This window comes from Salvia hispanica, chromosome 4 (assembly GCF_023119035.1).
Source record: "Salvia hispanica cultivar TCC Black 2014 chromosome 4, UniMelb_Shisp_WGS_1.0, whole genome shotgun sequence".
In the NCBI taxonomy this organism is placed as follows: Eukaryota; Viridiplantae; Streptophyta; class Magnoliopsida; order Lamiales; family Lamiaceae; genus Salvia; species Salvia hispanica.
Window position 1 is genome coordinate 47,038,464 of NC_062968.1, and position 22,858 is coordinate 47,061,321.

Genomic DNA, 22,858 nt, shown 5'->3' on the forward strand with positions numbered 1-22,858 from the left:
GCGATGGCGGTCGTGGTCGACGAGGGTTTCTGTACACAGACGCCGAGTCCATTGCTATTGCTAGGGCATGGGACGCGGTGACGACAGATGCCATAGTTGGCACGGATCAGACCGACTTATGCTTCTGGCGGAAAGTCTTGGTGGTGTACAATGAATTCAAACCGCCGGGGAGCGTCGACCGTACACCCGATCAGATTCGGAAGAAGTTCGGCAGGATCACTACAGCTCTTCGGAAGTTCATTGGTATATACGAGAACCAAATGCGCACTGCTCAGAGTGGCCGCAGCGAAGCCGACATAAAATCCCTGTCGATGCAGTTGTTCAATGTGCAAGTAGGCAAGAAGTTTACCTACTGGGCAGAATTCCTCGTTCTGCGGGACTCCCCAAAATTCAGAGCCATCTGCGAGAACGCGTCTGATTCTGGGCCAAGCCGTACAAGACGGGGCAGGGGCGGCAACTGCAGCAGTAGTAGCGGCGGTTCAAGGACCTTCGACCTCAACGACGAGGTCATGGAGGAGCCCCCCCCCCCTCGTCACTATCCCGGCGTCCACGGCCCCTGGGTCAACAGTCCGCAATCCGAGCCGCTAGATCCACCTCCGCCGCTGCCTCCCAACACTCTGCTGCGGGCCCGTCTGCACCCGCCCCCGGATCGGCCCGAGCGGCGTTGCGAAACACCCTAGCGGTGCAGATGATAAAGGAACTCAAGGACACTCTGGCCTTGTATGAGAAGTCGACCGACCCGACTACCAAGATGATGTACTACGACCTTATAGTGAGGCTGAGGTCGTTGTTGGGGTGGGAGGACACGGCGGCGGCGGCGACGGGACCTCAGAGCGGTGGCGGTGGTGGTGACGGTGATGGCGTTGGCGGTGACGATGCAACGGGTGAAGATGAAGTGGCGGATTCTGATGATGAGACCGAGTAGTCGGCGATGGCGGTGTTTTTTTATGTTTTTGTTTGCGTGTTCTAAAACAATTTTCGTTGTATAATTTTACCCCGTTCTATAATACAACGAAGATTTGGTTTTCGATTTAGTTTTCATTAAATTATGCATTTTATTTAATTATTGTAGTCTAACAATTTTTATTGTAGTATAATTAAAATATAAACAAAATGGAAAAAATAAATTTTTTGGTGGCTTGGCCATGTCCACTATAGTGGGAAACATGGGCATTGGTGGCCCGAGCCACGATTTTGTGGCCTGGCCACACTTTGTGGCTTGGCCCGGCCAATGGACACTCTTAACGTCTCGTGTTCTCTTTGACATTATATATAAAAAAATAAATAAAAAGTGACGAAGAAAGTTGACGAAATTCAAATCTCTAGTCTTTTGCTGTCGAGACATCCGGGGAACAGTATTCTAAGACATTTCAGCATTGTTCCAAAAATGAGTCAAATTCCCTAACACAGAAAAACAGAGGAAAAAAATTCTGAGGAATTTCAAGATCAGACATAAGTTGTTGAAGATTGCTTGCTGAGCTTATTACAGTTACTATGTGCATTCATCTAAGAATGTCATAGAAAATTAGGCACATTATCCCTTCTTGCATGTCAATCTGTGGCGTAATAAGGCTTATTATCTCTGCATCTTTGGTAGTTGGATTGATCCACATAATCTTGGTCAGGGAAGTAGAGGCGCTTCTTAGCCACCTCTCTACTCGGGCTCGACTGCCTGTACTGCCTTGGCGCGCTGTTTGGTCTAACACGCGCTATAGCTGATGCAGTGGCCGCCATATAGTTTGGCCGAGGCAGAGGGCAAGACTTGTCGCTCATGCTCATCCTTCGCGAGCTAGGCGACTCAGCTGCGTCTGGCTGGTAACACGGGATGGGCCTTGTCTTGGGAGTGCTAGGAGATTGAAGACGGAGATTGAGGCGCTTCGCATTGAAACCTGCGGGCATAAACATGGAATCTACTTCAATAGTCTTGATTGGATCTCTTTGATTGCATAGATTCCTATCTTTCCTCATCCAACTATATCCTGTTTTCCTGCTTGAATCTTCATCCTCAGTCGCCCAAATCTGTTCATCAATATATACAATTAAATATGTACTACTTCCGCCCCTCAAATATTGACACACTTTGACCCGTAACAAGTTTTAAGAAATATAATGGAAAGTGAGTTGAAAAAGTTGGTGGGATGTGGGTCCTACTTTTAAAGTATTAGTTTTATAATAAAATGTGCGCAGAAATGAGTTAGTGGAATATGAGGTCCACTACCAAAAATGGTAAAAGGTGAAGTGTGTGGAATTTTCAAGGACAGACTGAAATGATAAACTGTGTCAAACTTTCAGGGACGGAGGTAGTAGTACTTAACAATTAATATGAATAAGGAAAAATGAAATACCCGCTTAGACGATGCATGAGCTAGAGTGTTGCCCTGTTTGAGTGAGCATTCTTTTGTCTTGTGTATTAAAGCATGAATTTTCTCAAGCTCGGTAGGACCAACGTCCGAGCGATTCGAAACTCGACTGGACTGCGTGAACATTGAGTCTAAGGTTGCGGCTTCGCAGGACAGCCTCCGGCGCTGGTCACAAACTATGGATTGAACCCGGACGAGAGATTGGATGCATTGGAGAGTCATTTTTGCACGTTTTCGGACATTGTGGCCCCTTATTACTGCCTGCAGCTTCACCACGCCTCTCAACGCCATTAGAGCTCTCCTTGCCTAATCAAATAACGTTTGAGCTAATAATTGTAAAAATAATTATCCACTTCTTATGTCAATACACAACTTTACTCTATGCCAATTTAGTATATAGTGCTACTACTTAAAAGCTACCCACACAAAACAAGTGGGCAGACACTGGTGTATGTATTGCATTGTAATTTATAATTTGTCTCTTGTAGTATAACATATTGGGCATATCCAATTATGTCTCACAAATTGTCCAAACATGAACTTTGTAAAGAAGGACAAAATTAGATTAATTCAAATAAACTAGCATGTCACTTAATTTGGTCCATCCTTATTACCATGCAACCCGAATTTCAAAAGCTACATGGATTTGTGGCAAGAAAACTCGGAAATGGTGGTAATTACCAGGTATCCTCGGAAAATTTTCTGAATGAAGAGAGCGGCCTTGCCTTGTTTGAGCAAAAGGGCCGGCCTAGTGAGCCGGATCATCTCCACCGCCGCTTGCGCCGTGGCCGTGGTCGCCACAGCCACCGCCAATGCATGTTTGTGCTCGCCCTCCATTCTGGGCTGCTTCCTCACCAAATTCTCTTCTCCGCTAACGTTGTGCTGACTCGTCTTCTCCACAGATAAATATCTGCCAAATATCCATCTCTTCTTTCCACTTTTCTGAAAACACACACTCACATATTGAGTTACAAGTTCATCACAGACAGAGTAATGAAGAGTGAGATGCATACTTTTTGTTCATCTTCTGGCTCGTCATCTTCTCTTCTTCTGCTGCTTCTCTTCATCTCATCGTCGTTGGTGGGAGATCTGAAGGCCTTCTTCACTGCATTCAACCACGAATTCCTCCCACTCTTGTTTCCCATGAGAAGAAGAAGAAGCTTTGGGGAATTTGGAGCTTTTCTTTTTTGGTTATATGCTATGGGATAGAGGTAAATTAAATGTTGAATAGTAGTGTAGTGGGAAACAGTATCTAACAAAGTGGTCTACTTTGTCACAGTAGTTCTGCATTTTATAGAACAAACCAAAAAGAGCAAGTTCTACTCAATAAATCATTTTTGCAGCATAATACACTATTCACTAACGATATCACTACTGTAGACTATGGGTCGATATACTCGAGGTCAACTATAGTAAAACACGTACTCCATTTTCACAACATTGTAATCAGGGAATTAGGCTACAACAAAAATTAAGGAAAATAATTAGATGAGAGATCAGCATGAGGGAATATGTTTTTCTCGAGGGGGGAGAAAGCTGCTGAAAGGGTAAAAAATATGAGAAGCAATTTCCTTTTGTTACTTTTATTTGGAGTACTATTTTTATGCTTTATTTGGGCATTGTTGGTAGATAATGATTTATGGCAGAGGAAACTTAGTGTTTAGGGACACTCTTGTTTATGGGGATCGCCATTTTATGGCAGAGATGAACAAACAACAGATTCTTTATTGGGTAGCAGAGATGTGATAGATCATTATTTTTCTAAACTTATTATTCTGTTCGTTAATTTCTTATGATCCATTTTTTGGCTATACTAGTACATAAGAACTATTTTTGTTAATGTCGTGTAGTGATGTGATGCAGTGGACGAAATAGGGAGCCTGCCTTTTTATTTTGTTACTCCATATATATTTTAAAATTACTATTACTACAGTAGTGGGTAATTGATAGTTTTCATGTTCCATTTCTGTACTGCATCCTAAAATAAAATTTTGGACTTCCAACATTAAAATAGAGCAATCTTTCGCTCTCTCGCTAAGGTTTCAATTTATTATTTGAAACACATTGATATAAAATATTTATACTCGATATATAGTCTGTTCATTTTTTTTGGATCTATCTTATCATGTGTTTTCGAGTACTCACTCCGTCCCCTAAATTTTGTCACAGTTTGATCGGGCATGAGTTTTTAAAAAATGTAATGGAAGGGATTGAAAAAATTGGTAAGATGTAGATCCTACTTATAAAAGGTTAGTGGATTGTTGGTCCACTACAAAAAATGTTAAAAAGTAAAATATGACAAATTTTATGGGACTGATGAAAATGGAAAAATGTGACAAAATTTTAGGGACAGATGAATAATATTTAAAACACCATTTTGAGAAAACTAAGGCTAAACAAAGTCGAGGAAAAATGAGAAAAACAAATAAATTCTAGATTTATTTATACTGAAAATCAGTTTGCACAGATGACAGACCACTTACAGTAATAGCAAACCAATATTGCAACTTTTATATCTTTATCTGCAAAAATCACACACTCTATGTATTGTTTCATTTAAATCTTTGTAAAAAAATGAATTCAAGCATCAAATGACGCTATTTCTTCATTTCATGCGTAACCGATTTATCAAAGTACTAGTAGTAATTAATTTACGAAGAGTGAAATACATCGACCATTTGGCATGAAACCAAATATATTCAAGAAAAGTGAGGCACATAAAATTCTCTTAAGACTCAAGAATCAGGCAATAAAAGACATTACTAATTCAAAACTTGTTGAGAAATTATTCATTGGAATATATATAGCATGGTTTGAGTGTCTCTTACAAAGCTAGCTATTTCTTTCTTACACTATGATGAGGATTTCATGACAGAGCTACAATTCATTTTCTTCTGGAATGGGAAACAGACTAGGCCTCCAGTTGGCGGCTAAATCAGGTGATGGATTTGTTTGCTTCGACAGCATCTCCTCCAGCTGCTTCTTCGTTATCACAATCTTTATCCTCTTCACCTCCGCCGCCGGAACTGGACATTTCCAAGGGCAAAGATAGTAAGTCTTTCCCAAGTGCATCTCAGAGCTTGGTGGCAAAAACTTGCCAGATTGTTTTGATTGCTTCACTCCAAACCCTCTGAAATTTAGGAGCAATTCTTTCACAAGCACTGCTGATTTGAACTCTATGATTTTGCCATCCTCTTTCACTACCTGCAAAACTTTTCCCCTTCTTCCAATTGATAATTTGAGGCAACCCATAATTAGTTGTTTCTAATGGTTTTCCAGGAATCTGGAAAGATTTAATTAGGGAAGCATATGGGTATGGTTTGGAGATTGGAGATTCTTATATGCAATTGCAAGCTGACAACAAAATTCCAAAATATGGTAAATATTCTGCATAAATGGAATGGAGATGACTCAGACGAGGGAAAGGGTAAAGTTGGTGAAATATTTTATTCTTACATAAAAACTAAAAACGTCAACACGCATGCAGAAGAGGTGTGTTAGTGGATGATGGCGCATGGGAGTGGCTCATCCTATACGATTTCACTGTACAACCACCTAAAGCACTGGGTACTACTACTTCATGCATGCTAGGATGGTCCTATTGCTCAACTACCATTTTTTATAGGGACGAGTTACGCAGATATTTATATATAAAGTTGAAAATTTAAATTTCCTATGATCCACGGAATTTATATTTATACATATAAGAAAATTGCACCCACCTAATCTCTGTGTGAAATCTTGTATATTCCCTACTCTGCATTAACCTAATTAATGACCTAATTTGCCAATTTAATGGATTATGTATGAGCTTACATAAATTACAATAAAAGGGCATTAGAGTGGTATCATTAATGAAACATCACACATGATAACCAAAAAATCTAATTAATTTATTATCGTAAACTAATTTGTGTCTCTTGGTAACACTGTTTTATGGTTTAGTTGAAAATGACGTGGTTTTGGTTAAACTGAAAATAAAGGATCAGTTGATCCTTTTGATGCTTTTAGGTATATATCAAATCTTGTTTATTTGCTTCAACAGAGAGAATGCTGAGATGCCAAACACAATTTTAATTGTCACATGTAGTAGGTGTTTCTACATAGTGTTTTTTTATACTATTGTTTTTTGTGTGGTTCCTCCACTATGTTAAATCGTCGTTATCACAAGAGAAGAATATAAGACACCAATTATGACTGTTGAAGATACAGAGATTTCACTTTCCACAACTTTTGCACTTTGTAATGATTTAATTAATGACTTGCAAGTTTGTGAAATACGACTACAAATCTACCGTATATATTCTTAATTTTTTGACCTGACTCGATAATATATGGGGTGGGTGAAGTGTTATATTGCTAACTCATAACTTAATTGCTAAATATAATTAAATAATAGTTATTAGATTAAGGACTTAGATCATTAATCCCTAAATGTCAATACGATCAACGAAAAACGTCAATAAGGTCATAGGATTAATTCCAAAAAATATCAATAGGGGTATTAATGTCAATTAACTACATGTTTAGTTATAACTAACTTTTAAAAAAATCCCAAAACTTTAAATTCATATAACATATATCAAATTAAAGATAATTTCATAAGGATTCCAACGATATCCTACATGCATATGTTCCAAAGTCAAAATTTGAAAAAAAATTCAAAAATTTTTAATTTTTTCGTAGTAAGCAGAAATGTCAACATATTATATAGAATATGTCAATATAATACATGTAGAATGTCAATATAAGCAATGGGTTAACATTCTTAAAGTATTGTGTTGACATTCTCAAAGCATTATGTTGATATTTTTGAAACACTATATTGACATTTTCATTCAAAACCCTAATTTGAAGTATTTTTTTATTTTATTAATAAAAATGAAAATTACACGTGACAAATTGTAGACCACACGTTTTCTAAAATCTTATAGCTTTAAATTAGTTGTAATTAACAATTGATCACCTCCATAGGGGAGTGTTTATTATATATTTAGGGCTTAGCCATACTTTATCAGTTTTGGCTCTGGATAACTGTTACATAATTAAATTTTAAAATGACTCAACTCGATAGTGCTGGCGATGTTGTTCTTTTGTAGTACGTCAACAAGATCACCCAGCTTAGTTGTAGCTTGTCTGTAATGGGCTGGAAAGTGATAACATACTCCTTCCATCCTTAATGGGCTGGAAAGTTAGTATCATATTCCTTTCCTTAGTAGTAGCAATTATTTTACTATGTGTTAAGTGGAAAAAAAAATATAAAAAAACATAAAATAGATATAAAAGTTTTTTATTTTTTAGTAATAGGTAATTGTGATAAAAACCTATTTTTCTTTTTAAATCGTCCTTGTATATTTTCATTTGAACACATTTAGCATTCATAAAATTTTAAGCAATACTCATTAACAGTTGTTCCTCAAAAATTGAAGCCATCATTTACAATAACATGACAAAATAATTAAGTACTATAATGTTGTCTAGCATCATGATGCTGCAAAGTTTTGAAATATGTTATGTGGTTATAAGAGCATCTACAATAAAAATAGTCCAGCTATATAGGCCAACTATTCTCTCTCCTTATCACGTCAGCAGCACTAAAAATCCACCTGCCACGTTAGCATTTACTCAAATTGGCCAGCCGCAATAAAAATAATTAAAAAATAACTACATTTACGGATGTATAATCGACTCACTTCTCACACATCAAAATTAGAAAAAAAACTAGCGCATCCCATATCAACAAAGGCAAGAAATCAGTACTCCAATAAAATTAGGGAAAATAGACAAAAAAATCAGTACTCCAATAAAATTAGGGAAAATAGAAAAAAAAAAAATACTAGAAAATGAGTTTTATTAAGAAAAAATGGTCTCATTTTATTATTTTCATATTAATTAAAGCAGATATGATAAATCTTAGTAGTATATTATATAAAAAAATTAGAAGGGTAAATAATGACAACTTTAACTATGTATGAAGTATCATAATTTATTAGGAAATTACATAATAAGTTGCTGATAGAAATTTGACAGCAATCATGTGTCAGCAATATAATGGAGTGAAAAATGCCCTTGCAAGACCTGAGGGTGTTTTAATCTAAAAACAACCTCATTCGTGATTATATAAAACGTTATGGTTACCTGGGGTTATTTTTTTGTTAGGGAGTCTATGGTGCAACATTCCTAAATGGCGCAGTTCACTCACTAAAATAATACTTCATCTGTCCCATAAAAATATGTGCATTTTTCATTTTCGTCTGTCCCATAAAAATATGAACATTTCCTTTTATGGAAAGTTGTCTCCAAATCATTAAATACTAATAATGATGTGAGTCACAATAACCATTAACACTACTTTAACTACACTACTCTTAATCTCTTTACTTGATCAATTGTGTATTAATTCACGTGTCATTTTAAATGCACATATTTTTATGGGACAGACTGAGTACTAAATTTTAGAGGTTTTTTTGTACTTTTGGATTATGCACTGCAATTTATTAGTCTCTTCAATCTTCAAGTTCTACCTTGACCCGTTTTTCCGTCACCCCAATATCTGTTACTGTCGACTTATTACCACGAAAGTCAATCAAGACAAAATTTAGAATTAGACCATCAAAATTTTTAATACATTTAGTGTTTTAATCATGCTTTTGTAAGATATGCTTTTTAATTTTCATAAAAAAAATTGATTATAACCAATGTTAAAATAATTATATGAACACACACTTTAATTCCAATTGATTATTTTAATTTTGCTTTATCTTTGTGTTGAAGATGAAATGCTCATCTCTAATTAATATTGAAAAGTGCAGATTGTCGGTAAAGTCAGAAACTTTTAAAATAGTTTGTTTTTTCTCGTGAACTTTAAATGTTGCATGAAATGTCATGAACTTTACCGGACTATATAAATTTCCCATCCGACCCGAACTGATAGATTTTCGACACAAACTTAACCTACATGGCGCGCCGTAGGCATGACTTGACAAATGACAAATTTAGGGTTCAATTCGAATTGTGGAATTAATACTACTTTTATGTTGAATTCGATTTGTATGTTTATGTCGATTTGTATGCTTAATTCGATTCATATGTTTTCTTTTGTGTTACTTGTATATCTGTGATAAATTCTGGGCCAGAGATTGCAAAGATAGAAGAGAAACAATCAGAATTAGTTGAATTTTGCCAAGTCACGCCTCCGCGCGCCACACAGGATTAGTTTGTGTCGAAAATCTATCGGGTCGGGTCGGGTGGGATATTTACACAGCCCGGTAATATTCACGACTTTTCATGCAACATTTAAAGTTCACGGGAAAGACCAAACTATTTTAAAAGTTCATGACTTTACAGGAAAATTGCCCTATTGAAAACCATGAAAATTTAAAGAATTTATTTAATTCTAAAACTAAGTATTCCCTTCGTTCCTCCATAGTTGAGTCGTTTTTCTATTTCGGGAAGTTCCCTCATAATTGAGTCATTTCTATGTATAGTAATACTTTTTCCGCTCTACTTTACCCTCTCTTATTTTATTCTCTCTACTTTATTCGCTTCTACTTTATTCTCTCTTACTTTTTTTATCTATTTATTTAACATATTCAACTCCATTTTTTAAACTATGTGCCGAAAAATTTCGTCTCAACTATGAGAGAGCAGAGAGAGTAGAAAACAATATCTAAAACTTAGAATTATTTTACACAAGAAAAATTTTAACTATAAGATATTGTGTTTAATTTTTATTTATTTTTGTTCGAATCCAATGAATTAGCCCGAATCTATATTTTTACTACTCCCTCCGTCTCGCTTAAGATGACACGTTTTTCTTTTTAGTTTGTCCCAACCAAGATGACACATTTCCTTTTTTGGAAACTTTCTCTCTCCAATTAACACACACAACCACTTTTTTCCACCCCTATTAAAATATTCACCTTTCTTTCTCTCTCTATTTTAATACTTTCACCCACCTTTTCTCTCTCCAATTAAACACATTAACCAATTACTCCTAAAATCCCGTGCCGGCTAAGGAATGTGTTATCTTAGCCGGGACGGAGGGAGTAGTACAGTAGTAGTACGGAATATTTATTTTGTCTAGCCGCGGATGGCTACCGACTGAGTGAAACATGGGCACATATCATTTTGGCGTGTGGTGAAATGGGCCGAAGATATAAGGCCCACTTTGGATAGGCCTTGTCTTCCATGCCACATGTAGATATTTTTTAATGGTACACCAGCCCCTTTTTTTTTTTTGTAATATTCTTATTTTCAAAAACTCAAATATGTGTCCATTTAAGTCATTCGTGTTAATCCAAACGAATAAGTTATTTACAAACAACCACACCATAAAACAAGTGATTTTAGAGAGGCCACTAGGTGGATATTTGAACGATCCATTATGGATCATAAATTTATTGCAATTCGTTAGCATAAAAGGGACATTGACATAGTGTTTGCGACCATCCATGAGTTAGTGAGTTACTACTACATCAACTAAAAACATGAAGAATTATAGACCCAAATTTTGAATATCAAATAATTTTTGTCTGCATAGGTGTCGAGCTATTTCTACGTACTATCTAAATAATACTCTATCTATCCGTTCCAAGATAGTCGAGTTATATTTCTTTTTGGATTGTCCCAAGTTAGTTGAATCATTTTTTTATTTGCCACAACTTAATCTTCTCTCATACTTTACCCTCTCTTCTTCTCTCTCATATTTTACTCTCTCATCTTTAACTTTTAACACCTCAATTTTTAATTTTCTTTCCTAAAAAAAATGTCTCAACTATATTGAAACGAAGACACTTTTAAGTTTTAAGTGTGCGACGTTCATATTATAATCCTCTGAGGCTAACGTTTTTCTTTTTGTATTGATTTCTCCCTCACTGCAGAATGATTTTGAGACTATCAAATGCACTTGTTCAGATGCTAATTACCAATACAAACCAATTGCTCATTTACCCATTGTAACTAGGGCTGGGAAAAAATACCGAAAAAATGATATATCGCTTGTATCGTATTGAAAAATATCGAAAAATTATCAAATTTTTGGTGTATCGTAATTTTCAATACGACACGGTATCGTATCGTAAGTTTCCGATACGATAACGATATGAATTTCCTTATATCGCGATATATCGTTTTATATCGAATATATCGAAACATATTGAAATTCAATACATATTGAAGTTTAAAATTATAAATATATATAAATCCATTTAATTCATTCATATATTTAGAAAATATATATATGAAACCCTAATAAGAATACTATTTATTTTATTGTGTAGAAGTTTTATTAATTTTTGTGTTATTTTTCAATTTTGAAATTATATTTTTCGATATATAGGTATTCGATACGATAACGATATTTCGATATATCATATCGATCTTACGATATATCGCAATATCGATACGATAACGATATTGATATTATTCATATCGAAAGTTTCGATATATCGAAACTTTCGATACGGTAACGATATGAAATTCTTTCATATCGATGTTTTCGATACGAAACACGATACAACATTTTCGATACGATATATCGTATCGATCCACCCCTAATTGTAACAGATCTTGGGTTGTGGTTAGAGTTGATAAAAACCGAAATATCGTATTTCATATATTTCATACAGTGTTTTAAATAAATATTACTAGTAAATTATATGTATATACAATTGATATAATTCAGATTACGATAGTCACCCGTTCAAAAAGGAGTATTGTAGTCATATTTAGACCATGAAGGTTGAACCAGAGCCAAGTCCTACCACTATTATAGACTTATAGTGCCATGTAAATTCTAGAATCAATGGCAAGTGTAATTTTGATTTAAAATAAATAAAAACCATATATATTTATAAATCATATATGGTCCTAATTTATCCGTTTTCGTTTTTAGTGACGTGTATTATGTTCTTATCTCTTTTGCAACGTGAAGTTTGGTGTACCAATATAAATCATCATAAAGATCAACAATTCGTACGATGAAATACCACAATATTTCTACGAAAAAAAATCATGGAATAATTGGACAAGTTGGGAGGTGGAGAAAGAGAAATCAATTTGAGAGACGGAGGGGCGACTATGTTGGAAAATAAATATGGACCTTAATCTTCTTTTCTCATTTGTGCACTCAAATTTGATCCACGTAAGAAAATAAATATCTTTCAGGATATTTTGTTCTTTACAATCAAAATTTCACAAGCTGGTTGCACTTTACACCAAACTTACATTAATCAATGAATATAAATAAACGTGCATAAACACTAGATATATAATACTCCTAAAGCAATATCTAAATTTTAATTCATATTCATGGAATTTGTTTATATATGTAGAATTTATATACATTTATTTTTACTATCTAATTTTTATGGATAATTTTCTGCATCATATATTATTGTTATTATTAATATTGAGAAGATGCGGTTTATTGTTATTATTGTAGTATTATGTTAATCTTGAGAAAAACGTCAAGAGCATCAAATGTGTGCCCCATTCTAACTTGATCCCACTATTAATGTGTGGCATACGACCCACCAAATTAAACATTGTTTCTGTTTTCCAACTTCCCATTTGTCAAGTCATGCTTTAAATCCCAAATTATAGAAAAAGTAATCATAGAAAAAGGAAAAAGAAAAGAGCAATAAGAGGCTTGAAGTTTTTTCTTTTCTTTGAAGAGAGTTTGATGTGGAGGATAAGCATTGGACAAACCAGAGCCACAATATAGATACATCAAAGCCCAAATCCACGTGTCGATTTTGTATCCATGAAACTGAAAATATCTTCTTTCTCATGGAGGGGCCCACGCGACAACTTGTGCGCCTTGCCTAAATATCTTGTTAAAGGTATTTTATTCTAATTGGAATTATGGTTATAAACCTAGACCAATGGTCCCACACCACCAACTAAATTAGAGATTGATAAAATTAAAATAATAATAATAAAATAAAGAATGGTGAAAACTGAAAACCAATGGCGCCTTACTTTTTGATTGGGAAGGACGTGGCGAATTTCGGCCATTCATTATTATAGTATAAATATCCCTAGATATTTTATGTCACTTTCTTTATTTACATGTCCAAACTGCTTAGCAACTATGAACATTCACTCAATTGCCCATAAGTTATCATAATTCTATAAATGCACCCCCAATTGGAAATTGTTGAAGTTTAGTAACATGAGAAATTTACACATCTTTCAACTCATCACTCTATAAACCTCCCACGAGTTCGAATCACAAAGTTTGATTTTAATATCACTATACTTTTCAAAATGATTTAGTACAATTTTAATGTAATATAGACGAGTTACAATTAATTGCATTTAAAAATTTAAGTGAAACATATTAGTGTAAATATGCAAATGAGAAGAATCACACAAGCCAACCAAATATTTGTCCACGAAGAAAGTTCTACTTATATATGGAAATTTTTGTATTTTATAGCAGTAACCACAGTAATTTATGCATAAAAAACATTAGCAAAATCAAACTACATATTCAAAGTTCAAACAGTGAAAAAGTTGATTCTTAAAAGAATAACTTTATGGTGTTAATTATAATTTTCATGAATGATGGGATAAACCATAAACATAAAAAAATATCTAAACGATCCAACCAATGAATACATGCAAAAGAATACTAAGTAGAAGAAATGTGAGCCATCAGATTCAATAGCCAATAGGAAGGCCACCACATCCACATCCACAGGATCAAAATTCAAGAATTGGGTGTCCAATTCTAGATATTTTGAGTTAAAAATGAATTTATACAAAAGCATTATAGTAAACGAGTCGTAAACAAATTTCGGATATTCCAAGTTGAACAGTTAATCCCTTCAATTCAGAAGATTGAAGTCTGGAAAGAAAGGGGAAATGGGAGAAGTTGTGATGAGCGGTGAAAATGAAATGGAATTGCAAGTTCGAGAAACAGGGGTCGAAACGGAGATGGAGAGAGTCGGTGAAAAAGGCAGAATTAATAATAAGAATGCTGCAGCTGAGACTGTGAGATGGGAGAGGTTCCTCCCCAAAATGGTGGTCAGGGTTCTCTTGGTAGAGGCTGATGATTCCACAAGGCAGATTATTTCTGCACTTCTCAGGAAATGCAGTTACAGAGGTTGGTTTTCACTTCGGATTCTCGCAAAGTTATTTTTACAGACTAAAAAAGTTGGAATTTTGATTTCTGGGGTTTGAGGAATGTGACTGTTTATGGCTGTGATGGGATTTATTCCATTATTTTTCTGTCCAAGATTGAATCTTGTGGCTGTTAATCTTTAAATTCGTGATTACGCAGTGAATTTTGGGTTTTAATTGTTTTGTGTGCGTGAAAATGTCTTGAAGAAAATTCTCACTAGATGGTTTCAGTGTATCGATCCTGAAATTTTGTGTAAATCTTTTGAGTTATTTATGTTTTAGTTTGCTAGAATTGTGATATTCAGAAGATTTCAGGTTTACCTACTATAAAAGGAGGACCTTAATTGAGACTCTAATTGTTTCTTAACCACTTTTCAATTTTTGTAGTTCAAATCACTTGGAAAATCTCTGGAACTTGATTTGCAAAAAAAAAAAAAAAAAGGTTGGGTCGTTAATATTGCAAATTTTGTAAAATTCCTAGTTTCTTCAAACATTGTCATTTAACTGGAGTTATGAAAAAAATTTTCTCTCATCAATCATTGACAGTTTGATACATCTATTGTTGTCAATTTTTATTATCTAGAATTTCCACATCTATTAATTTCCTGAATTTCTTGAGTTCCTAGTATTTCTTTGGCTCTCTGTGTCTGGCCTAAATTTGTCGGATAGTATTACTCATAATGGCATCAATGGTTAGAAGCAGTTTTGGATTGTTATTGTTTGCAAACTAAACTCTGTTTTTTTGTGAAACAGTTGCCGCAGTTGGTGATGGGTTAAAAGCTTGGGAGGTTCTGAAAGCAAGACCCCATAACATAGACCTCATTCTGACTGAAGTCGAATTGCCATCAATCTCTGGATTCGCCCTTCTCACTTTAATCATGGAGCACGACGTCTGCAAAAACATTCCAGTAATAAGTGAGTACGTTCTACTTGGAAAACCTTTCGATATTCCCTGCAATTGCATCATGTGTTCTTACATCATTTTATTGGTATTGGGCAGTGATGTCTTCACAAGACTCAGTTAGTACAGTTTACAAATGCATGTTGAGAGGTGCGACCGACTTTCTTGTTAAGCCCGTCAGGAAAAACGAGCTCAGGAACTTGTGGCAGCATGTCTGGAGGAAACAAGCTGTAAGTTGATTCAGTCCCATGTTTTTTTCTCCAAGAAATTGTTCATTTTCTATCAAGTACTGAAAACTAATCATTTTTCTGCTGTATTATGTCAGTCGAGCACTGCTGCTGGACCGGGACCTCCTGATGAGAGTGTAGCTCAAGAGAAGGATGAAGCCACTGCTGAGAACAATGCTACAAGCAACCGTTCTAGTGGTTACATGTCATGTATCCAGAGAAACAAAGAGGGCACCGAGAAAGGAAACGATGCTCAGGTGTCTTTGGTTTCTCTACACTTTATCCTGTCCATCATTAGTTAAAATTTGGATCATCTAACAATGGATGATTTCAAATAACACGAGACTCATAGAACCGCCTATTGAACTGCAGAGTTCGTGCACAAAACCAGAATCAGAAACTGAAGAAGAAGACGAAGGCAAGCCCTCGAAACGTGAAAGCCCTAAGTGCCTTTCAGATGGCGTTAGTACTCCCAGACAGGGAGAATGCCATCAACAAAATCGTAAAAAATGGGCTCGTGATAGTGAGACCGAAGGTAATGTTCTGTTAGATTTACCACTCTTCCTTGTATGAATTCACCTCCATGGGCTTTTACCAACCGATTTGGTTATAGGATTGCAAGTGGCGGCCAAATCGGATGCTGATCGCACAGTGACACGAGAAGACAAGAGTTGTGATCATAATCAGGAACAGACTGAAATTTTTTTAAGAGAGGCCATTGATTTGATTGGAACTTTTGATAATCACCTCAAAGGGACTCTTGCGACTGCTGCTTCGGTTTCTAGTGCAAACAAGTTAGACATTTTGCCTATGTTGGATCTGTCTTTGAGAAGATCTCATCCTGTGAGTCAAGTAAATGATGACAGGCATAGGTTAAACCACTCTGATGCTTCTGCATTTTCTAGGTCAGTTAACATGCACCCTTTTCTCCTATATTCATTATCGTTTTCTTGAAAATAATAGTGATTCTCTTTAATATGTCATTCGTCGAAACTTCATAAACTGATGAAGAAACAACTCTTTGGCAGATACATAAACAAGCCGTTGCAGCTCAGTCCCAGCACTTACAATCAATACAATGACATTGGGATGAGCTCGGAGAAACCAGCTAATTGTAGTCCTGATGCTCGTAGCCAAACACTGACCTCACCTTCTAAGCCTTCTGTCCAAACAGGATGGCCTGAGTTCACATTCTCATACTCTCAAAATCGGGACATATCTCACCCGATTCCTGTTAGAGGCGTAGGGTTGGGGAATGTGAGTAGCACTTATGGTTCTGTGATGCCCTCGTCAGGGTCTCCATCACTGCCTAGTCAAGGCGCAACTCACCACTCAGAACCCTTCCCACAGTCGAATACTCTCTTTCAGTCGGAGCATCAGCCCTCGACTTCTCAGCAACTACACAGCCCTGCAGACCAGAGAAACAGCAACTCTGTGGATCAGACAGAAAACAAACAGGGTAACAGAGTGGAAGAGTTGGAGGATCAGGGCCTTGTATCACATGGAACAAATCAGAGTGCTAATAGCAGTTTATGCAATGGAAATATGAGCCAACATCACAGTCAAGTTTCTGGATGTAATGGCACGATCAACGGTCATGAAGAGAGCTTTCATGTTCACGATGGACACTCTCACCGAGCCATGCAAAGAGAGGCCGCCCTTACAAAATTCCGCCAGAAGAGGAAAGACAGATGCTTTGAGAAGAAGGTACATTGATCTCCCAAAACAGCATCTATTCCCAAGTCTTGAAAACTATGACACAATTTGTTGCTACAACCTTATTTTTCTCATAATCAACATTCGATTTTGAAACAGGTGCGGTATGAAAGCAGAAAGAAGCTGGCTGAGCAGCGTCCTCGTGTAAAAGGACAGTTTGTCCGACAACTGCCAACAGATCAACCTGGAAGCTCGTCGGCTGGTTAGCTACAACAGGAGCAAGATTGAACAAGTTTTGGCAATAACAAGTAGTGTGATGAGTTAGAAAATTTGGCATCTCTTAATTCTTTACCTTGATGTATGTATTAGAGTGCTGATGTACAAGCTAGTTAGGTGGACCAACTAATAGTGAAGACAACTGTTTGCACATGTTTTTCTCTTTGTTTTTTTGCCTCATCTTTGGGCATTTTGAGGCATCTATACATTAACTAAGTTGTGTAGGTTCATATCTGTAGTATAAGCAAATCAAGGTTTATCAAATTTGATTTTATCATCATTTTATTGTTTTGAAGTGGAGCTGAATGAAATAGTATTAGTATTATCTAGTCAGCCTATATTGTTTCTTCATACTTTTTGGAACACTTTCCACCCTCACAAAATCAACACGTAAGTATATGGTAGAGGTCAACAGTTGTAGATTGTTTACATTCAGATAGCAAGCAAAAGTTAAACACAAAAATACAATCATTTGGAGGCAATGGGAACCCACGCAATTGTGTAGTGATATTAATCTCACTTCATTAATTCACAGTCATTGTCAATGGTGCCAAGTGCCAGCTTCCAAAGTCCACATTTTTTCCTTTTTTTCTCTTGAATAACAACTGCAGAAATTCTATCTACCTAATACGAAGCAAAGCATTATGGTAAACTAAAACCTTAGTCATTAATTAAACCCAAGATTTAGGATATTCTTTCAAGAATACTTGGTTTATAATCTAAAGAGGTTGCTCGTGTGTGAATATATTTAGGTGGTAGCAATTGAGTGTGAGTTAAGGACATCTCCATCCATTTACAGGAAAGGAATAAAAGGAGTATATGTCTTCAAAAATTTTGCAACAGCTCCATATGTTGTGTTGTTTTGTAGAAAATGCAAAAATATGTTTGGATTTGCAGTATGATTGAAGAAGTTTTCTACACCAAAAATGAGTTTTGGTGTATCATTATATATATATATATATATATATATATATATATATATATATAAAATGCTTACAATGAGAAAGGAAAAGCATTGAAACAACTATGGTGGGTGACTGGGACTCGGCCAAAGTAAAAATGGACAAAATTCATGAAAAGTTAAATCGAGATGCTACTCATGAATGGGGTGCAAGACAATTACAACTTTCTCCAACTCAAAAATATGGTCATTAATATCAAGATTTTGCCGTAATTTCCAAGTCGACCTAAGGAGTATTCCTATTAAAATGTAGTCAGAGCATTCACAATAAGAATAGCCCAGCAATAGTCTAGCCAAAAACTCCTCCTGCCACATTATCAGGACTAGAAACTGTCGGCCACATCATCAGAACTGGAATCTGTACAATAGTGGACTAGAAACTGACACAATAAACAAAATAATAAATTCATATTATAAATTACAATCACGCAAATACAGAATTAAATTTACGACACAGATATGGGAAAATGCAACCATTTTATTTAAATTTTTTAAAAAAGGTGGCTCGCCGGTTTCTCACTGAAATGTCGCCTGCAATGGCGGCTAGCCGACCGGCTAGCGCCTGGCGATTGGCGAGTTCACGCCGATCGGCTCGCCGAAACAACTCTCGCCGGTCGCAATGGAGGCTAGCGGATAGGCTAGCCGATCGCGAATCGGCTAACCTGTCCGCTAGCCTCCATTGCAGATGCTCTCATGGACCTTCACTGCAATCAAACTTGCATTTCTTATAAAGTACGTATTTAATTACATATAATGTGATAGTATTTGTCATAAACTAAAAGATTCTATATATTTTTCTAGAAAATTTATAATGCATAACTTATGTAAGAATCATTCATAAACAATGTTTAGCATTATTTATTTAGTCAATATTAGTATGAATTTGATACTACGAACAGTATTGATATTATTACTATACAAATTACATGAAGATCAAAGTTGTATATGTTATTTTAATATTAATTTGATGTTATAAAAAAATAAAAAAAATCGAGCTTTATTTTGTAATTTGTAGAATTAATGATATTGGTAATAATTTTTTAGGTATTACAATAAAATAAATGATACTTATAACATGTACAAAGAAAGAACGATCGCGAATAACACTAAATGTTAATCAAATAAGATACATGATATTTATCTATATCATGCATATTTCACAAAACTTTAATTTTAAAACTTCTTTACTAGTACTAAAAAAAATCTTTAACAACTTTTCTATACCAATCAAATTCAATCACCAAGTGCACACATACTAAGTGCACATATAAACATCCCAAGCACAAAATTCCAAAAGTGACAGTATTTTCAACACTGCACGATAAGAAGAGTGATGAGTCGTCAAGTAATGTTCACCTAAACCCTAGATAACATTTTTCCTTAACCCAAAAGCAACTAAATTTGGTCGTATAATAGTTCAATTTTTTTCAAGATTCCCCATTGTCTTGCTTTCACTTTACACTAATTTTTGAATTTCAATCGTAAAAAATCAGACATGTTTTACAAGAGTGATATATATATGCATGACTTTTGACAGTTGCAAGCATTCTCACTTAAACCATAATTATGCACTGAAAAAGGCTATTTGCTATTGGGTTTATGGCTACAACCACTTGGAAAAAGTAACTTTTTTTTGACAATAATTCTTAAAGCAACTTAATCGGAATCTTAAACCCATGAAAATAATTTTTCAAGAAATATACATTTTAAAGTGAGGCTGCATATTCATGATTCATTATCATGATATGTTGCATGTAGCTTGGGACTCTATTCCACTAATTATGTGCAGATAACAAACAAAAGTAACTAACTTAATTAAAAATCAACTAATTACACCAATCTCATTAAATCTAGTCCATGACTAGAAATATCAAACTATCATCAAATTACAAATAATTTTATTAGAAAAAAGAAAAGTAAGAAAGCAAAGTTGCAAACAGTTACACTTACCTCCAAAATCTTGAACTTAGAGTGGTTGCCAAGAAAAAAAGCCCTTTATTAACCACATTCTTTCTTTCCTCACCATAGAAATCTCCAAAAGCTCTCTCTTTCTCTCTGTGCAAATTATGACTTTAATCAGTGAAAAACACCCCAAAGACTGCGCCAGCAAGAAAAAAAGCAAGAAGCTCTACCTATACCTCACCACAATAGTCCTCTCTCTACTATCTGTGATCTTCATAATATGGCTCATCCTCCACCCCTCAAAGCCTCACTTCTCCCTGAAAGAAGCCGGCATCAACCAGCTCAACCTCTCCCTCGGCCCATCCCTCCTCAACTCCTCCATCCAAATCACCCTCCAATCCCACAATCCCAACACGAAAGTGGGGATCTATTACGACGACTTCCTTCTCTATGCCTCCTACAAAGGCCAGAAGATCACCCCAGAGACCTCAGTCCCCCGCTTCTACCAAGACCTCCATGAGACCAACCTCCTCAGCGTGTCGCTGGTCGGAATCCAGCTCCCGGTGTCCCCATCCTTTGCGTACGAGGTGCAGCGCGATCAGGGGGCAGGGAGGCTGGCCTTGAGCATCAAGGGGATGGGGCAGCTGAGGTGGAAAGTGTGGACTTATGTCTCAGGGAGGTATCGGTTCATTGTCAACTGCGTGGTGATTATGCCGCTTGGGCCTACTATACCTTCGCCGCCATTGAGTGCAAGGCAGACCTCACAGTGTTCTACTTCAATGTAATGGCCAATGGGAATGTGAGACTGGGGAGATGATGGATTGATTCTTGATGCTTATGGTTTCTTGGTGGATTTAGTGTTGAAAGTTTTCTATTATTGATTAATTACAGATATACTCCTACTTAATAGTAATAATAAAAATGGGAAGATTAGTATCTAATTTTTCTTTGGTTTTGTATGTTATGGAAGAAAGAACAAGTAGGATTGATTGGTGTCTTTTTGGTGTTTACCATTTGGTGGTAGATGGGATTTTCAAAGTTATGAAATGGAAACTTTTGCTGCTTTCTTGATTGAGAAATTTGTGTCCCTCTCTTGCCTGCCCTCTTCAGTGGTTTATTGTGTAGTAGTAAATGGGCTCAATTTCACACACTAACTAATTGAGAAATTATGTATAGACCATTTCTGTAAAATTGGGGTTGTATTATTAGGAGGGTCGACCATGAAAAGTGAAAATATTTTCTAAGCAGTTTCTGACTACAAACAAATGAACAACGCAGTAGTTCCAAAATTTCCGTCACACCCGAACACAACGTCAGATAGCTAGAGCAGGGGAAATAGTTTTAAATGTACAACTCTGTTTACTTTACTACATAAATGCAGTAGTAAAAACAAACTCCATAACACGTTGATTGGGTAATCTATCATCAATCACTTTTTCTCTTACATCATGTTAATGGAAGTGCTAAGTGATGGTTGATGTGTAAATGAAAGATTATACATTTCATTGTACATATAGGCTATAGCACTCAAGTGTAATATATACAGTATGTATCTAAAATTACTACTATTAGATGAATATTGATGTCACTGATTAATACTATTGCTTAAAGATTATAATTAAATTGAGCAGAAGTCTATTAGGATTTCCAAAATTCTCTTATGTCTACACTTTTGATAGCTTATTGCTCATGTGATAATCGAACTTTTGAGTAAGAGTAATTGACTAAAGATTTGAGGTTGAATCCAATTGGTGGAGTGACAGGAGTTATAAGCCCTCGTCTAAAAAAGAAAAATTGCATAAAACGTAGTACGTCTTTGATTCGATGGAATATGCTCAAAATATCATTTTATATGATATGCAACCTATCTAATTGCGTTATAAAATCGATTATATTTGGCAAAGTAACTTATGAATTAAAAAAAGTCAACTTAAAGAATCCCCCGGAACCAAAAACTATGTTCATCGGAGGATCCAATAAGTCAGCTGCCCCCCATTCCCTTAAATCAGCCACACTGGGTTGACATGAATAATATTAGTATTGGATGTCTTAATACTCTCTCCGTCACCCAATACCAATAGAAGTCCATAGTTGACTCAATATGAATTTAAGAAATGTAAAAACAAATGTAAAAAAATGATGGAAAGGCCTACTTCTATTTATAGTACTTAGTGAAAAGAGACTCTCATTATAGGACAAATCAAAATGCCAAAAAGTGACTATTTTAATGGAACAAAGAGTATTAATTATTGGTATATTTGCAACTATTGTATGGTTTGTAAAAAATACAGTAAACAGTAAAATTGAAATCAATATTCATAATTATTTGCCAGTAATTCGTAGATGCGTCGGTAGCCGCCGGGATGATAAATTACAAAAGATTGAATTTCGTGATACCAACTCTTGCTTTCAAGTTTTTATTTTTATAATTTTTGCCATTGCCTTT

General features: G+C 35.6%; 3 protein-coding genes across 3 annotated transcripts; 2 read left to right on the forward strand and 1 right to left on the reverse strand.

Annotated features, from left to right (window-relative positions):
- Positions 1–1,344: 1,344 nt before the first annotated feature.
- LOC125185463 (protein IQ-DOMAIN 18-like) lies at positions 1,345–3,611 on the reverse strand. Its single transcript, XM_048081995.1, has 4 exons — positions 3,374–3,611; positions 3,042–3,302; positions 2,346–2,666; positions 1,345–2,019 (listed from the first exon to the last, which is right to left on the reverse strand). The coding sequence occupies exons 1-4, from the start codon at positions 3,503–3,505 to the stop codon at positions 1,552–1,554; spliced, it is 1,182 nt and encodes a 393-aa protein (XP_047937952.1). The 5' UTR covers positions 3,506–3,611; the 3' UTR covers positions 1,345–1,551.
- Positions 3,612–14,132: 10,521 nt separating this feature from the next.
- On the forward strand, positions 14,133–17,829 carry LOC125219017 (two-component response regulator-like APRR5). The gene is made up of 8 exons (XM_048120856.1): positions 14,133–14,472; positions 15,243–15,404; positions 15,490–15,620; positions 15,716–15,874; positions 15,990–16,152; positions 16,231–16,522; positions 16,646–17,324; positions 17,433–17,829. The coding sequence occupies exons 1-8, from the start codon at positions 14,232–14,234 to the stop codon at positions 17,538–17,540; spliced, it is 1,935 nt and encodes a 644-aa protein (XP_047976813.1). The 5' UTR covers positions 14,133–14,231; the 3' UTR covers positions 17,541–17,829.
- A 2,687-nt stretch (positions 17,830–20,516) lies between these two features.
- Positions 20,517–21,491, forward strand: LOC125185357 (NDR1/HIN1-like protein 26). Its single transcript, XM_048081881.1, has one exon. The coding sequence runs from the start codon at positions 20,577–20,579 to the stop codon at positions 21,195–21,197; it is 621 nt and encodes a 206-aa protein (XP_047937838.1). The 5' UTR covers positions 20,517–20,576; the 3' UTR covers positions 21,198–21,491.
- The last annotated feature ends 1,367 nt before the right edge of the window (positions 21,492–22,858 follow it).

Coding starts and splice junctions, on each gene's coding strand:
- LOC125185463 (XM_048081995.1), bottom strand. CDS start 3,505: ATGGGAAACAAGAGTGGGAGGAATTCGTGGTTGAATGCAGTGAAGAAG. Junction 3,303..3,373: donor AGCCAGAAGATGAACAAAAA/GTATGCATCTCA, acceptor GTGTGTTTTCAG/AAAAGTGGAAAGAAGAGATG. Junction 2,020..2,345: donor CTCATGCATCGTCTAAGCGG/GTATTTCATTTT, acceptor ATTGATGAACAG/ATTTGGGCGACTGAGGATGA.
- LOC125219017 (XM_048120856.1), top strand. CDS start 14,232: ATGGGAGAAGTTGTGATGAGCGGTGAAAATGAAATGGAATTGCAAGTT. Junction 14,473..15,242: donor CAGGAAATGCAGTTACAGAG/GTTGGTTTTCAC, acceptor TTTGTGAAACAG/TTGCCGCAGTTGGTGATGGG. Junction 16,523..16,645: donor GATGCTTCTGCATTTTCTAG/GTCAGTTAACAT, acceptor ACTCTTTGGCAG/ATACATAAACAAGCCGTTGC.
- LOC125185357 (XM_048081881.1), top strand. CDS start 20,577: ATGACTTTAATCAGTGAAAAACACCCCAAAGACTGCGCCAGCAAGAAA.